At 37.9% G+C, this 18159-nt stretch overlaps 1 protein-coding gene across 1 annotated transcript in view; it reads left to right on the forward strand.

The window, feature by feature from the left end:
• Sorcs3 (sortilin related VPS10 domain containing receptor 3) overlaps positions 1 to 18159 on the forward strand; it is a 621887-nt gene that overhangs the window by 390834 nt on the left and 212894 nt on the right. The window contains exon 5 of the mRNA XM_055591687.1: positions 8490 to 8563. Within this exon, the coding sequence (XP_055447662.1) occupies positions 8490 to 8563 (74 nt within the window). The remainder of the gene's footprint in view (positions 1 to 8489; positions 8564 to 18159) is intronic.

The raw sequence follows: 18159 nt of genomic DNA on the forward strand, positions 1-18159 counted from the left end.
CTAGAGACACACCTGGAAAAGTCTCTCCAGAATTGTGTCACCCTGAATTCTTGAAAACACTGTCACAATCCTATGGTTTTCCCTGCAGCTCCACATTGGCCAGCCATGCCTTCTCACACTCATCTTTGTGCCATTAAAGAAAATGGTAGAGATTGTTTTCTTTAGAGTAGAAAATGTGGTGTGTGTGTGTTGATATGGCTAGAACCCCTGATCTTGTGCATGCTAGGTAATTTGTCTTTCACAGAGCTACACACCTTAGCTTGACTATTTTATTTCAGAGACAATATTTTTCATAAGTTACTAGTCACTAGGCATGACCTAAATTCTTTAGTTTATTGTGGGCATTTAAACATCAAGTATACATTTCCTGTAAGTGATAACTTCTACATAGATGTGTCCAATATATCCTTTCCTTTTAAGTGGGAGATAGACTATCTGATGGGAAGCTGACCGGAACGCCAAGTACTACTCTAAAACACACACTCTATTGCCTCTTCTAACTCTATTTGTTATTTCTATGTGATGAGTATGAATCCACGGCATACTTAGAAAATAGATTGGGATTCAGGTTTTCTGATAATGCGTGGAGCAGAAAAATGTAGGAAGATGAGTCTATGTCTCTCAGTTACAGAATCAGCAATCTGACTCTGAACCAGATAGTTTATCAGTCATAGAAATAAGGCACTGGCGGAGAGATGCATGGAGACCTGAAATCCTGCTCTCCTTCCTGCTGCGTGCTCCCTTGGTATGAGCGGCTCGCAGTGCTTCTCCTGAACTGATATTACAAAATACCACAAACCACTAGATTAGAACAACAGGAAAGGTTTTGTCTCCTGTCTTTGGAGGGTAGAATGCTAAAATCGAGATGTTGGTAGAGTTTCAATTCCTTCCAAACCTGTGGAGGATTCCTCCCCTGCCTTCCCTGGGGCGGTGGGTTGTCAGCCATTGGGGGCAACACTTGGCTTGTAGTTGCTTCCCTCTGACCCTCTGTCTCCTCATGACAACTCTCCTCTGTGTTTTTCCACTGTCCTCCATTTGTCGCTGTCTTTCCCCAGAGGAGAACACCAGTCACATGGATTAGGGCCCACCCTAAGGACATCAATTTTACCTCATTGCATCTTCAAAGACCCTATTTCTACATAAAATAACCTTTTCAGACATAGAAATAGAGGAATACACCATGTCTCTCTGTCAGCTCATAGTAATGCCTGATGCTTCTAATGATCTTGCATTATTTTATTGAACTTAAGTTTCAGGTATAACCTGCTGCTCTCCCTACAGAGTATTCTATTGATTAAATTACCTCTTTAGTCCATCAGCTCTCAGATGCTTTTCCCTGGCAGGCTGATGTAATTAGGGAACTAATAGCTGAATCAATAAGGACAAGAGCTTGTTCTTCTATATTTTCAGCTGTTCTGATGACTCGTTATGGAGTGTGTGTGTGTGTGTGTGTGTGTGTGTGTGTGTGTATGGTGTGTGTGTGCTGTTGTTATTGTTGCTATGTGCTTGTTAGGAAACCTGGGGCCATGATATATATCAGAGATAGAGAAAAGAGAAAATATGATAAGTTCTCTCTTGATGTCTATGGATGATGTCATTGTCAGATAGGGACTATCACAGAATGGAATATAGAACAAAATATGTAGCACTTTACAAAAAACGTTTCGTTTAGGGGTATTGAGTATTTGCAAAACACCTTGTATTTTAATGTTGCATAAAAAATGTTGAGTTGAAACAATATAAGCTGTATAAATATCCTTTGAGTGATGCATTGCTTATCCAAACAAGAATGTACCACTATGAATGGTAATTTATGTAAAATGAAATTCTGTAGAAAACATCTAATTATTTTGTCTAATTGAAGTTACCTAATTAAAAAAAAAACGTATTTTAATTTCTATTCTTTTTTAAGAAGGAGTACATTGCAGCCAGTTCTGATGAGACCTGACCTGATAGGGTCAGATGGAAGGGGAAGAGGACCTTCCCTACTAGTGGACTTAGAGAGTGGCATGGGAGGAGATGAAGGAGGGAGAGTGGGATTGGGAGGGAATGAGAGAGGGGGCTACAGCTAGGATACAAAGAGAATAAAATGTAATCAATGTAAAACAATAAAAATCTAATTAAAAAAGAATAAAAATATAGCAATATGTCCATTAATATAAAAATCTTTCCATGTAAAACAGACATAAAATAAAATGTACTTGAGTGATTGCTGAAGTATAATATGCATCCACTGTAAACAAATGACTGAAAATTATCTCAATGACTAAAACCTACACACATATATACATCCATTCATTATATACATATAATTTATTATCCTGTAATTTTGAGATGACCATTGCTAATATTTTGGCTTAATTTTTCTAATATAGTTCAAGTTTGTGATAGTTATATAAACATCTCTTATACCCTTTGTGTTTCAATAGTATATCATTAATGTTTTCATAATATTAATATTCTTCTTACACCTTTTGCAAAAGTCTCTATTTAATCTCTTTGAATTCTACAGTTTTAATTATAAAATTCAATTAGTTTCATAATAAATTTTTAAAGTCTAAATGATGCAAAGAAGAAAATTCTAGTTTCCTGTAATTTCTCAGAGATTGCTATGGCAAACAGTTCAGGACAATATAATTATATGTAATTCTGTTTTCCACTAGCCATCATGCTTTTCATCTTTGTAACCCTAGCAATTAGTTCAGTACCTACAGTATGATAGTTGTTTCACATGCTTTCTATGGATAAATGAATGAGTGAATGAATGATTAAATGGAGAGGGTGAACAAGTCTCTGAATGAAGAGGCTGCAAAAACCTAGCCCATGATAGAGTGAAAACACATTTCAGACTCAGCAACTCACTTTACATTGAAGTTAGCTAAGTTGGTCCCTTAATGAATGGGAGCCTGTTCTTTCTATTCATCTGAATCTGCCCATAGGCAGAAAATTCAATTTAATTTTTTCATCAGTCAAGTTGAAGTGCTGAGAAAGCAAAACCAGAGAAAAGGGAGGACACCAGAACAGCTCAACCTTTCTGTGGTAGGAAGATCATGTGATGAGAGGAGCCATCCTTCTCTGAAGAATGGGCCCCAGGGAGCATAGTTCTCCCATCAGGATTCTCCATGGCAGAGGACTGATACTCTCCTTGAAGGGTAGAGACTCCAGCATGTCAAGGTGAACCTCTTGGGTTGTCAGCAGAGGAAGACATGATACAGTCATCTCTTTGCTATGGCTAGATTCAAGCTTCAAAGGATGAGCATTGTGTCACAACTGATTCAGGAGCCCCCTCCATTTAACTGGGAAACATGCGTCTTCGCTCTGAGAACCAAGCCCCTGATATCTGTCACGGGAAGGAAAGCAAGTTATTTCTTGAAGTCCTACTTAGAAAAGTCAATTCTTGCAATAAAGTAAATTGTTATCTTCTTCCCAATTACTGGTCTGGTCCATCTCGTTTCCAGTATAAATATAGATACTACATAGAAACAAACAGAAGTAAATATAGGCAAATTGATGAAATGTTAAATCAGAAGATAGAAAAACTACACCTCCTTTTAGCTAGCAATAGCCATCATATTCCTTTAGTGCTTCCATAAGCCAATTCAAGATATTGGTCATTTTGGCCCTTTTGCTCTTATTGTTCCTTCTATATCATAAATCTGTGTCCAACTTCTTGTGTACTCATGTTAGCTGTCTCTAAATGAGCATCTGAAGATTTATTTCTTCATGAAACCTCATTGTTCCATTTCTACTTCTGTCAATACTTCAGGCCTCTCTCTCTTTCCGTGTGTGTGTGTGTGTGTGTGTGTGTGTGTGTGTGTGATTTCAATAGCAATTTTCTCTATCACATGGCATACCTGTAGGTATTCTCAGAGCTACATTTTTTTTTCTTCCTAAAGAACTAAATGTGACTTTGTTGGTCTCCTTGTGTCTCTCCTGTCCCCTCTGGGTCTTTCTATCTCTCATTTCTTTCATAAGACTCCCTGCACTCTGCCCAAAGTCTCTGCATCTGCTTTGATCCCCTGCTGGGTGGAGTCTTTCAGAGGACATATGTGGCAGGCTCCCATCCTGTTCCCTCTCTTCCACTTCTAGTATCTGTTCTGTTTGCCCTTCTGAATGAGAATTACATGTTTTCCCTAGGGTCCTCCTTGTTGTTTAACTTCTTTAAATCTATAGATTTTAATGTTCATTCTATATTATATGGCTAATATCTGCTTGTAAGCGAGTAAGTACCATGTTGTGTTTCTGCTTCTGGGTTACCTCACTCAGGATGATCTTTTCTAGTTCTATCCATTTGCCTGCATATTTCATGATTTCCTTGTTAATAGTTGAGCTGTATTCCTCTGTGTAAATGTACCATATTTTCTGTATCCATTATTTGGTTGAGGGACATCAAGGTTGTTTCCAGGTTCTGGCTGTTATGGATAAAGCTGCTGTGAACATAGTTGAGCAAACATCCTTGTTGTATGGTTTAGCATATTTCAGATATATGCCCAGGAGTTGTATAGCTGGATCTTGAGGAAGCACTATTCCCAATTTTCTAGGAGAGTTCCAGATTGATTTCCAAAGTGGTTGTACAAATTTACATTCCCACCAGCAATGGAGGAGGGTTCCCCTTTCTCTACACCCTCTCCAGCATGTGTTGTCACTTGAGTTTTTTTAATCTTGGCCATTGTGGTGGGTGTAAGGTGAAATCTCAGAGTCGTTTTGATTTGCATTTCCCTGATGACTAAGTATGATGACCATTTCTCTAAGTGTTTCTTCACATTCAATGTTCCTCTGTTGAGAATTCTCTGTTTAGCTCTGTTCTCCATTTTTAAATTAGATCATTTGTTTTGTTGGTGTTTAATTTCTTGATTTCTTTATATATTTCAGATATTAGCCCTCTTGAGATGTAGGATTGGCGAACACCTTTTTCCAGTCTGTAGGCTGTTGTTTTGTTCTCTTGACAGTGTCCTTTGCTCTACAGAAGCTTTTTGGTTTCATGAGGTTCCATTTACTGAGTGTTGATCCTAGTCCTGAGCTGTTGGTGTTCTGTTCAGGAAGTTGTCTCCTGTGCCAGTGTATATAGGCAGCTCAGTTTCCACGTGGGTTCCCTAGTAAAAGGAGCACAGGAAGTCTCTGACATGAACTCAGTTGCCTCCTCTTTGATCACTTCCCCCTAGTAAGGCGATCTTGTCACCTGACAGAGGAAGTCCTGTTAGGTTAGTGTCAATTAGTAGGGGAGGAGGACTTCCCCTTTAGTGGACTAGGGGAGGGGGAGGGGGGAAAAAGGAGGGAGGCTGGACTGGACTGGGACTGGAAAGAGATGAGGTAGGGAGCTAGAACCGGGATACAAAGTGAATAAATTGTAAAGAACAAAACAAAATAAAACCAGGACATCAAAGTCAACACGATCTCATTGATTTATGGAATCTTAAACTGGCCTCAAAGACTAGTCAAGTGTAGATGGCCACCAGAGGCCAGGGAGTATGGGTGCAGGAAAATTGATCAAAAGGAAAATGTTTTCTGTACAGAAAAAGTAAGTTTTAGTTATCTGTTTCCCAGTGGAATGATGTAAATGCATTTTATGCTTCACCATTTCTAGAATAGTAGAGTTTAAGTGTTTTCACTTTACAAATTTAACTATATGATATAATAAATTTATTGAGAATAATTTGACCCTTTCACAACCTAACATACATATAAATGTCCCATTGCATTCGTAAATATATAATGCATATGATAATTGTTTTTCAATAAAAATAATATTTGCTGTTATATGTCATGTAACTTAATAGTTTAAAGTCTGTATTGCTTTATTCACTAAGCTGATACATGAAGAAGAATAGGAGCAATGGTGACTAATTTTGCCTATTTTCCCTATATAGAGAAACTGGAAATATAGGCATTATTATTTAGTCATGGAAGGAGAACACAGTTTGCATACATACAGTGAGAACTACTGTAGAATTGTTGTGCGTTAGCAGAAACCCCAGTAGAGTTATCAAGGTCCTGTGTGGGATTGATGCAGTCACTTTTGGCATCAAATGTTGATACTTTGAGATATAAAATGGAGCTGATAGCATACCCATGACTGTCATGTAGTATTTTGAAAACAAATGTACATATCAATAACATCAATATAAGTCTATATAAATCTATTAAAGTAACTAATTCTGTCAGCAGAAAATTATAATTTTCATTATGACATTGTTCAATAAATATAAGCCAAAACCATATATTGGTCAGATTTTCTCTGACTGCCATAAAAAGTTTTAGATTACCATACGTGATATAAAATACTGGACTTGGAACATGTCCACATGACCCGATGGTGAGGTTCTGGAAAGCACAACTCTACAGGTGATAGCGAGAGAGGATGCTATTTGGGGATTCCTATTTATATATACTAACAAACACCTGCTTCACTTCTGGAGTCCTCTGATTTCTCTACTAATAGAATTTCATGTGCATTATTACCTAACTATGGTATAATGATCATGACAGACTAGACACAAAATTCTTAGAAGAAGAGTTAGGCTGGTCACTAGAAAATTTAAGTCTTGGTTCTTTCAACTCAATTTCAACTTCTCCAAGACTTAGTTTCAGAAATAGGGCTCATGTTTGAAGTGCCAGGCAGCCAGCCTAAAGCCATTCTCTCCTACACAGGTGACTAAAGCATGAACACTCTCCCCTTATGACTCGCTGCTTTTCAGAAGGAGGAGCATGCTAGCCGTTAGTAGCATGAGGCAGAGGGTAAGCGGCAGTAGTAGAATGGTCATGAGCAATAGAGTGGTCTTGTCTGTTTTGATGGATCAGAGAACACTGGTGAGCAGGTGTTGATGTTGGTAATCCCTACCCTATTTCCATGTTATCTTTATGGGTCTGATATATATATATATATATATATATATATATATATATATATATATATATATATGAAAGAACAACATAGAGTTATTAATACCACCACTATCATTATTCAGTGTCATGTAGAATCAGTTTTTGTGATTTAATTTATTTGACTGAAAATGACTCATGGTCAGTTTCTCACAGGTTGGTATAGTGATGTTTTACCCATAAAATAAGTGGATAAGGAATCTGACTATATTAGTTAGGCATGAGATCCTTTTTTAAAATTGTTTTCAAAGCCCTGGAGATCGAGATTTTTTTTTTTCACAAGTTGCTATATATTAAAACCTGGCCATTTCTGTTTTTAAAATTATTGCTAATGTATTGAGTATTTTACAGGTATTTGTGTATAATCAAGGGATATAAATACAACTAAAAATAGATAAACCTGAAAAATATAATCTGTTTACATCATGGTAAGTGCCAAGTAAAAATAAGAGATGAGAAGAAGAGAAATGTGTAGGCTGAAATGGTTACAAACTTTTTATTTGTTTGATTTTTTTGTTTGTTTGTTTTGTGTGTGGAGGAAGCCACATTTTTGATGGTCTTGGTTGGATGAGGGAAATTTTCTTAGATAGGTTTATTCCTACCATCTTGCCCAGGTATGGGATTGTCATCATCGTGACATTTCTGGTGACACTAAAGAGTTCCATTTCATAGTACCTATATTATATAAATCACAGAAGCCTATCAGAATTGTCCTTTGAGAGGCTCTACCTAGCAATAGTTCTAAGATTCACAGTCAGACATTTGCGAAGCATAGGGAGTCTAGTGGAAAAGCTGGGGTAAGGATACATGAACCTAGAGGCGACAAGAGCTCCACAAGAAGACCAACACAGCCAACCAACTAGGGCCCACGGAGGTCTATGGAGTCTGAAGCACCCACCAAGGACTATGCATGGATTGGACCCCGGTCCTCTACATGGGCAGCTCAGGCTTCATGTGGGCCAACTAGTGATGGGGAAGAGAGGATACCTCTGATACGGACTATGTTGCATGATTTCTGATTACTTCCCCCGATGGGACTGCCCTACCCAGCACAGGGGAAGAAGACAATCTCAGTCCTCATTTGACTAGATGAGCTGGGCTATATGGGTGGGTAGGGGCTTCCCCTATTCTGAGTAATAGGGAAGCAGAGGTACAGCAGAGAGGATGGGAATGAAAGGAGAGGATAGAGGGGACCATGACCGAGATGTAAATTGAACAAACAAGTTAATTAATAAAAAAATAAGCCAAAGAATGCAACATATTGTATATAGCATTAGCTTAGATATCAGCTGATGAGTGTTTTTACATACATGAACCTTTTCCCTAAGAGTGCAGAATATACCTGTTCCTTGTTGCCACATTCTTCAGGGTGAGTCCTCAATATGAGGGTGGATCTGTCGTTTTAAAGCAAAAGCACCAGTTAACAAACAGATCAAGGAGGCACAGTGATAAACAAGCACAGTAAGAATTTTGCATTTTTGTCTAAGTAAATTGGGTGTCTGCTTGTATGTGCTAGCGCTCTTTGACACTGGAACTGGATGGCAGGGGACACCTGTGCTTTTGTTTACTCTTGTCCCCCCACTCACTCAGTTTATTCACCTGTTTTTCAGCTCTATAGCTCCATGGACTTTGGAAGAAGATGGCAACTCATGCATGAGCGCATCACACCCAACAGGTTTTACTGGTAAGCATTTCTTGTGTACTCATTGCCTCTAAGACAAAGAAAAAAAAATGAGCTAACAGTGTGGCCTGAACGTTTCTGGGCACCTTCAGCTGTAGGAGACAAGTGTTTTTGCTACTCAAAGAAAAGTTCATGGAGCAGCAGCATTAACTTGTTAGAAGTTCAGGAACCGAGGCCCTGGCATGATTTATGGAATTAGAACATGATTTCTTGGCAGTTCTTTTTTTTTAATTTTTTATTAATTACACTTTATTCATTTTGTATACCCCCATAAGCTCCTCCCTCCTCCCCTCCCGATCCCACCCTCCCTCCCCTTTCTGCATGCATGCCACTCCCCAAGTCCACTGATAGGGGAGGTTCTCCTCTTCTTTCTGATCTTAGTCTATCAGTTCTCATCAAAAGTGGCTGCATTGTCCTCTACTGTGGCCTGGTAAGGCTGCTCCCCCCTCAGGGGGAAGTGATCAACGAGCAGGTCTTGACAGTTCTTATGTACACTGACTGTTCAAAGCACTGAGCCAGAGAAGGCTCATGACCAGGTGCTCCTAGGTATAGTACCAAGCTCTCCTCATGTTAGAAATGTTCATGTTTTATAGGTTAGTGCTACACAGCACAATTTCCCAAAGGCATCCTGTAAAAATATAGTACTTCTTTTTTCATAGGAATTTCTATGGTCAAGTAAGTTTAGATTACAACTGTCCAATTCTGTGTTTCCAGACTTGTGATCCTTGGAAAGATAGGGAATTCTCTGAAGGAACTCTTGACTGACGATACATGCCAGCCTGAAGCAACTGTAGAGGCTTTTCTTACATCACCTCTAATAAATACCTTAGAACTCTCTCCCCAGGGCAAATGTTGTAAAATGTTCCTCTTAGGAAATTCATGTTTTAAACAGGAAATTATCCCTCCTGTCTAATCGGAGTGCGTTTTTATTAACTAATGTTTCTTTAATCATGCATACCATTTTACCGTATTAAAGCAAATTCAGTATCCATTTGTCTTATACAGTTCCCTGTAATCATGAGATTCTTCGATCTTGCTTACTTCAGCAGAAGTAATAGATAAAGAAATAGGGATGAGAAAGCTTAGAGAAACATATATAATACATTAAACCATATGCTTAATTAAAAATAAAAACAAAATTAAGGCACTTAAGAGTAGAGCCTACTCACAACTTATTAAAAAATTCTTATTCCAATTTCCCTTAAAAAGTCATGTTCTTGTCATTTATGCTTACACAATAACTAGACCAGTTGTCGATGGTAGTGTTGGCTGACAACTACCTTGGACATGCACAGTCACTCTAACAACAGCTCCCCCTTTCATTCACAAATCTATGTCCTGAATTAAAAACAATAATTGCCTATGCAAATGGTGACAATCCACCAAGTCCTACTGTGCACAGTTCAGTGGAGAAGAAAGAGAAAAATGGATCTTTCTTGACTCCACACCTGATCTAGCCGTACTATTTTTGCCTTTTGCAGACTAAGTGCTATTTCATCCGTAACTCTTATATAACTATTATTTGGTCTGTCTTTGGGGCTATTAATCTTTTGCAGTAGACTAAGGCAGAAAAAGGAAATATTTATTCCTCTGATACTCCAGCTGTATAGCATACCTTTGTTTAGCTGAAATGGACCAATTTCTCAATATCCAAAAAAAGAGAGAAAAAAAAAATCCTTGTGCTGTTTCTGGAATAAAGGTGAGATGGTAAGGCAGTTGGCCAAGGAGGGAGAAAACAGAGTAGCTCATGCCATCATTGCTGAAGGGAGACAAGTGGACAGAGACCAGCAGTTTCCTCTCTTTTGCAAAGAGCCAGAGGGGAGTGTTCCAGCTGCTGCCCCTCCGCTCCTTTCTTTTGTGGAGCAGACAGACCAAATCCCCAGGTCCTGATAATTGCATTTCATCTCTCTTCCACTCTGTGCTTCTTTCATATATGCCCCCATGGGGAAATATAAAAGTTAGTGCCCGTGCCAGCTAGCCAAGTGATAGCTGAGCATTTCGTTTTTGCAATTATCACTTCTTTCCTTCTGATGCATAATTGCTGTGATTATTCTTTTAGGTGTCATAGGAGTCACAGTGGAAGAGCTCATAGTTTCTGTCTGTTTTTTTTTCCCCACCAAAGACAGAATCCAAGGTTACCTAAGGCTTTTAAGCACTTGCGTTGAAGGTACATAGTTGTGTGTGTGTTAGGCATATCTTATACCTTCTTGAGAAGATTCAAAGTATGAATTTCTATGGAAAAAGGCAAACTTTGGCTTTCTTGTGCTTTATTTAGCTGTGTGTTCCACATGTATGCAGTGGCAAGAGTGTCTGTCTTGCAGCGGCACAGGGTCACTGAAAAGGCAATATTTGAACATGGTAAAACTTGACAGTTTCAAATATGTACTTTGTATGTTTCATTTGTGCCCTAGAAGTCTCTAACTTAAATTCATTTGCAAATTCTTTAAGCACTGTACTCATTAGCAGTCTTTAGAGGATGACCCATGAGTCATTCATTGCTGGTGAATAAATGTAAATCCCATGTATGATAGGGCTATGTGCTCATGGACATTTGATAACAGCTCAGTGGGCCCGTTTACTGTCCAGAATCCATACCACAAGCTCAATGTTATTTTGTTTTTACCACTGTTCATTAACATTCCTATGAAGTGATAGAAATAAAACCAATCAAGGAAATGCTCTTAAGCTACCTCTTTAAGTGAGAGGCTGCTGTGTGTGGTATTGAGGTGGTGGGCACAGTCATGGGAGGAGACATGGTAAAAGCAGACACTGAAGTAAAAGTCAAGGAGACTTTCAACTTGTAGCTTTTAGACACAGGGTGACTGTGTAACACATAGAAATATTCTCTACATGTTGCTGTTTATAACCTGGGCATTTAATTGTCTGGGGGTAGATTTTCATGGGCAGCTATACTCATGCTACTTTCAATGGATAGATTTTCATGAATGGCACCTTTGCTCATGCCGCCTTCAGTTGATGAATGCAGAAATTTAGAGAACTTTGGGACTTGGGATGCACACTGTGTTCCAGAAGTGATTTCTACCCAAAGTGCTACCGTGGTGATTTTTGTAATGTTTGAGAAAGGGCTTTATAAATTTCCTCATTAGCTGGGCCCTCAAGTGCTGGTGGGAAAGTGCAGGGTTTGAGGCATAATGTTTACTAGTACCCACAATAAATTCCTCCAAAATTAAAAGAGAGTATCTAACCATATCAGAGGTCATCTACGAATCTTTTGATGCAGGGTGGCCCAGACATTAGCCATGCTTCAGGAAAAGAGACAACTGACTCAAAATCTCCCCATTTACTGGTTGTCCCTTAATTTACTTGATGCCTAGTCATCTGTTAATCTCTGGGCCTGTGAGGTACTCTCTCTTCATCACCCCAGGTCCCACAGAAATGGGAATTTACACACATGAGGAGAAGTCCCTTAATATTTTCTCTCCACTCTTCTTAAACTCTGTGTGGGAAAAGTTACAGTCAGGTGGAAGTTTGCCTACTGGGTTTCTTTTTTCTGTTGTTTAATTTCAATGAATTCTGAGTGATTCTTTTGGAAGATACCAAACAAATAGGCTCATTCTGCATAGGAGGATTGTTTTTGTGTGTTTGTGGGTTTGTTTGTTCTGTTTTGTTTTCTAAGCATCTAGTGTGAACACTTGTGGCTCACAGCATCATCTCTATGGTCCTGTACTTCCCCTGGGTGTTCACTTCTGGGGGGTATCTTTAAATGAGATCACACAAGAGCTGGCTTTCTATGTTCCCTGAGTATCTGGAGTAGCTGCCTCATGCCTCTGATTCTCAGTAGGACCTCTGTGTGTCATCTTGTAAATGGATAAAAGAGTATCTCCAGTGTGCCCTCTACACACTCATCCTTCTTCTCCCTTTGGTTATTCTGTCTCTAGAAATGGCAAGACATTCTTTGTTGTCAGTACAAGAAAAATTCTGGCAAATAATTATACCCTGAGGTGACAGGGTGTAAACTCAGGACCTCAACTCTGCTATTTTTGCTAAGGGTACTTGGATTAAAAAAAAAAAAAAAGGACTGGTCTTGAGAGTTAGAAGTCCTGTAAGATGTCAGCTGATGTGGGCATTCTAGGTAATACGTGTCAGGGGATGCAAAGAGAAGGCATCTTGAAGACTGCTGTTTGTTCTGCTCTGATGCTTGATTGTAGGCTCAAGAGTGAATTGTTTGTAAGGAGAGATTGCTGGGATCCAAGCCTATAGTGTGTTGAATATTGACCTACAATACCTATCCCTTTCTGAAAGGCCACCAAGGGCAGTGGGAAAAACAGAAAATCAAAGCAAGCCCCTCCTGCTGTGTGTGTATTCGAGTCCTTGTGAAGAGTTCTTTAAGGGAGGGACAGTGATATGGAAAAAAAAAAGGAGTTTTAGTATTTTAAAGCTTGCCATTCAAATATTACTCAAATCACATGAGTTTTTGTTTGTTTGCTTGTTTTGTTTTCCATTCCACCTATGTTGCATAACAACATGAGCTCATTTCCAGATAATGTACTTCCTCCTTGTGGCAGGCAGCCTTCAGTATGCCTCCATGCAATGATTTCTGCCTTCTGGTATTCTGGCCTTCCTCCCCTTTAGTGCTGCTGGATCCTGGAACCAGGCTGTCAGCTTAAAAGTTTTAGCACTAGCTAGAAAACTGAATGGTACTCTCAAACATGAAAATGAGCCCGGAAGTAGAACCCTTACCAGCCAAGCCTTCATAAGAGACAGAAATCTTGGCTAATACTGTGAAAGAAACTCATTGGAGGTACTTTGCTCGTGGTTCTCTAATCCTGGCCCACAGAAACAGTCAGATGTTTATTGGTTTAGCTCCTACCTTTTGTGACTGGGTGCACACAAATAGCTAGCCACTTACTTTTTGAGTGTGTATTTTAGGTTATAACCTTAGACTTCTGTTCTCATAGACTGTCCTGTGTTTATATATTACTTGTGTCTGGCACTGTATCTTCTTTGATATCAAACTCGTTGCTGCTCTGCCTACTCTTCAGCTCTGGTGGTTTTACTATATTGAAGTATCTCCATGTCTGGGTGTTCTGATCCTCTGATTCTTACTCTGTGGATCTTCAAGTTTAGCTGGCAGACTCAAGAACTGTGTCCAGTCTGAATGAGACTCATTTACTGTAAGTCTGTCTTCTAGCTTAAATTGTTTTTCATTAAACAGGATAATTGAGTTTCTCTGATGCTATTTTTTATTTTATATATATAGATAATATATATCATATATATCTTATATAATAATATATGTGATATATAATATATACTTATATTATATATAAATAATATATATACATATATAATATACTTATATTATATATATAAATAATATATACATATATATAATATACTTATATTATATATATAAATTATATATATATATATATATATATGAGGCATGTGCATACCTACCCATTCAAAGATGGACTAATTTCAAATAAGGCACACACAAAAAAAATCTCATTTATTCATATTCCAGACACCCCTCTTAGTCATATGACAGCTGTAGTGTGAAAAACGTTGGAGAATCAAGAAGTGAAAATAAGGAATAAATGCCTTAAGGTAAGGTGGCAGGAACACATGCTTAAACCTATGATCTAAGTTTGAATTCTGTTGATCTCACTGCTCTAGAACAGTGGTTCTCAGCCTGTGGGTTGGGACCCCTCAGAGGGTAGCATGTCAAATATCCTGCATGTTGATATTTACATTATGATTCATAACAGTAGCAAAATTACAATTATGGAATAGCAGCGGCATAATTACATGGTTGTGGGTCGTTGCAGTATGAGGAAGTGTAGTAAGGATAACTGAACGGTGAAGAACTACTGATCTAGAATGAAGCCCGCATCGTACTTCAAAATCAGTCTCTTTCTAGTGAGCTAAGACCTCATTTTGAGTGTGGATTATGATTCCTCAAGAACCAACTACCGAGTCATCCTTAAGCTATTAATGCATTATCCCTGACAGAGACAGAGTTAAGAAACGGGCAGAATGCCTTGAGATTGCTTCCTGGAAAAATCAAGATCTTTTCAAACAAAGTTAACATTATAGGCTGAATTTCTGATGCTGTCTCCAAATATGCCTCCACGATTTTGCAAACACAGTCATTTGCAATCTCAAGTAATGGGATTTGGGCATCGACCTGATAGAAGGGATCAGATTTAGAGGCCCTTTGCAAAGCAGGCTATGCCACGGATAATATTTAATTCAGCTTTCCCTTACATATTTAAAACGGTGCAGCAATTTAAAAATACATTATATTCAAAATAATACATGCAAGGTCAGGAAGATATGAAAGCTCAGCTTGCAAGCAGAAACTAGTTTTCACTTTGCTGATGGAGGCCACCCAGGCCTTGTGGCTACTGGAATCTTGGCCGCAGGAGAACTGAACAAAATGCAATGCTCACAAGATATGCATTGTAGTCTACTAGTACCCCAAGAAATTGGACTGAAACACTCCCCCATAGAGCAGTGCCTTGGACGACTGTAATTTTCCTGGAGTCATATAGCTTATATGGTGCTTGCAGGCTACAGGGGGATGCTGAAAACATCCATGGCGATGAATTGTTCAGCAGTTTCATGAGTAGGGAACAGGTCCAGGAAGAACTTACAGCGAGAAGAGGAAGATGTGGAGCTGAGCATCTCAGTCACACTGTAACAGACCAATGTTGCAGGGACTGTTTACACTGCCGGCTGTGTACGAGCTTGTAGGTAGGAGAAACTACTCCTCTTCTCACTAAGGAAACCTGCGTATTTAATCCCACTTGTCCTAGGCTCATGCCTTAGTGAGTCTAACCCTACCAAAATATCATTGACTCTGAGTCTTAAACAGCAGACATCCCCCACCCCCCACAGTTCTAATGGCTGAAGTCTGCAGAGTGCCAACATGGTTGTCATTAGTAGGCACACACTCCTGGCTCATAGAGAGGCAGCTTCTCTAAGTTTCTTTCTCTAAGTTTCATTCAGAGATGTACAAATTTCAGTTAAGGCCCAAGAATCTCATTTATTCATGTATCGGACATCTACCTTATATATGGTAGTTGTGGTATGAAAAATGGTGGAGAATCAAAAAGCAAAAATAGAGAATAAATGCCTTAAGGTAATGTGACCTATGATCTACATTTGTATTCTGTTGATCATTTTGTTCCAGAATAGCTGTTCTCAACACGTGGGTCGTGACCCCTTGGAGGGCGGCATATCAGATGTTCTGCACCGTGATAGTGGTGAGAGAGTATGCTGATAACTCTTGCTCCATTTGGAGGGGCACATTCTCCAGCTAGTTCCACAACTCCAAGCCACACCTGCTAATGCTGTCTCATACTCAGGGTTAGGGCTTCAACATGTGTATTTGGGTTATACAATTTAGTCCATAATGGAGAATAGAACAGGGAGGAACTTGAAACCAGAATGAGAAAATTCTATAGAAAGATCTGTCAAGAAAATTCCTGCAGCAGAAATGGCTGTGGCACATGGAAGATGAAGAGAAAATGATAGAACTAGATAAGTCTTTAAAAGGCACAAAGGAACCACAGTAATAAACTCTATTTTTTTTCTTACAGATACAATAAAGCTTTTGTAGACATTTAAGGAATCATAGGAAAATGAAAAAAGGGACTCCCTAGATACTTTAAAGAATCATGTCTTCCTACATTTTTGCTACACTATAATATAAACTTAAATGTATATTTATGTTTTTACCAGAGTTGTTGTAATGCTGTTTACAGAATTTTTATCTTGCTAGATTGAAATTGAACATTTTTTCTGTAAAACCCTCTGTTCTCCCTAAACAATTTAAAACTTGCATTGTGTTTAGTTGGTGGCGATATGATAATTTAATAATTCTTTGTCATTATGTTGACATTGCTTCTGTAATTTTACCCTTAAATAAATCATTGTAATGATTTGAAAACCTCAAAGTAGTTATCTTAGGATTTATTATCATTTTCCATGATGGATTATTTTTTATATATTATGCCAAATTGTTCTGAAGGAAGTTTGGACCAGGTTCTACTCTAACAAAAACACCATATTATTACTTCTATAAAAATTAACTTTTAAAAGTAATTTAATATACCAAAGGGATTTTCTTTGCTTTAATTTTCATTTCTTATCAGAGTGGTGAGTTTTTATTTTTCACGTATTTATTAACAACTGTATTTTTCTATGTGACCATCTGTTCTGGGTCTTTCTTCGTCATGGGTTCTTTCAATGTGTGGTCTTAATTTCACTATTGCCCAAATGTATCTTTCAGTTATTAATTATTTTATATTTAACATTTTTACTTGAAAAGTCAATATTATCAAATATTTTTATTTCTTCCATCAAAATAGTCTTATGACTTTACTTTTATATTGTTCTTTGAGTATTAATTGATGTTATTTTTTAAATGTAATACTGGCTTGTTACACAATATAAATGTGATAGCATATGATAGGTAATACATGACATAAATAGGTTGATCCATCTTCTACATTATTATTTGGAAAGCTTCTACTAACTGTCAGCTATTTCATCCTATGCTCTTACAATAATTTAATAACTTTATACAAGGATATATTAATGTATATTTTGACAAACTACAGCCTTTTAATTTACTTAAGTACAATAAAGTATAAGGAACATTTTTCCAGTTCACTATATGCCCGTCTGCTAGGCTGTTAACCTCTGACAATCTTTGGGAGGAGAACTTTCGCCAGAGGTCAGGTAGGTTTGAGGTTGGTGACATTTTTCACCTGTGCCCTGAAGCTAGACTATGTCATAGTCTAGCTTAGTTACTGTTTGTAATGAACACATCTTTGGTCTGGGTGAATCTTTTCCAATAATCCTAACAATGAAGGTATAGAACCCTAATTCTTTTTTTTATTGAGTGGAGGGAGAAAATATTTTAATTTTCAAATCAAAATCTTGTAATTTGGAAGTTAATTGGAAAATTCAAAGAAAAAGATTATATTTTTGTAATAAAAAAAGACCTTTTGTTTTGTAATAATTACTTTTAGGATTATAACATGATTTGATCACTTTCTCTTTCCATTTTCCCCCACACCTTCCCATGTGGCCTTTATTCTCTTTCAAATTTATAGCCTCTTTTCCTTTAGTTGTTTGTTTGTGCATTTGTGTGTGTGTGTGGTGCATGCATTTTTAAATAAATAAATATGACCTGTACTGTATGTATCATATTGCTTGTATGTATATGATTTTAGGGCTGGCTGTTTGGGATTAGATAATTAATTGATGTTCTATTCCCTGGGGAGGACTGTATCTCCTACTCTCAACATCCCTTAGTTGCCTGTAGTTCTTAGTCTAGGGTCAAGGCCTTGTGAACTTTCCTTCATCCACATTTGCAGGTCTATTAGTATCTTACTTGTTCAGCTATGTTCTAAGACTTCATAAGGTAGATTCTTACAATTCTAGAAGACACAATCTCACAACAAACTGATCTTATAGTCTTTTCTTATAGACTACAGAACTTATAGTCTTCTCTTTAAATGTCTATGACTTTTTTACTCAGTTATGTGCCAAAATGAATTACGAATCATCTTTTGAAGTTCCCTGTGCTGGCTAGTTTTATTTCAGCTTGGCACAAACCAGCA

Source organism: Psammomys obesus, unplaced genomic scaffold, assembly GCF_907164565.1.
Source record: "Psammomys obesus unplaced genomic scaffold, mPsaObe1.curated_primary_1811, whole genome shotgun sequence".
NCBI lineage: Eukaryota > Metazoa > Chordata > Mammalia > Rodentia > Muridae > Psammomys > Psammomys obesus.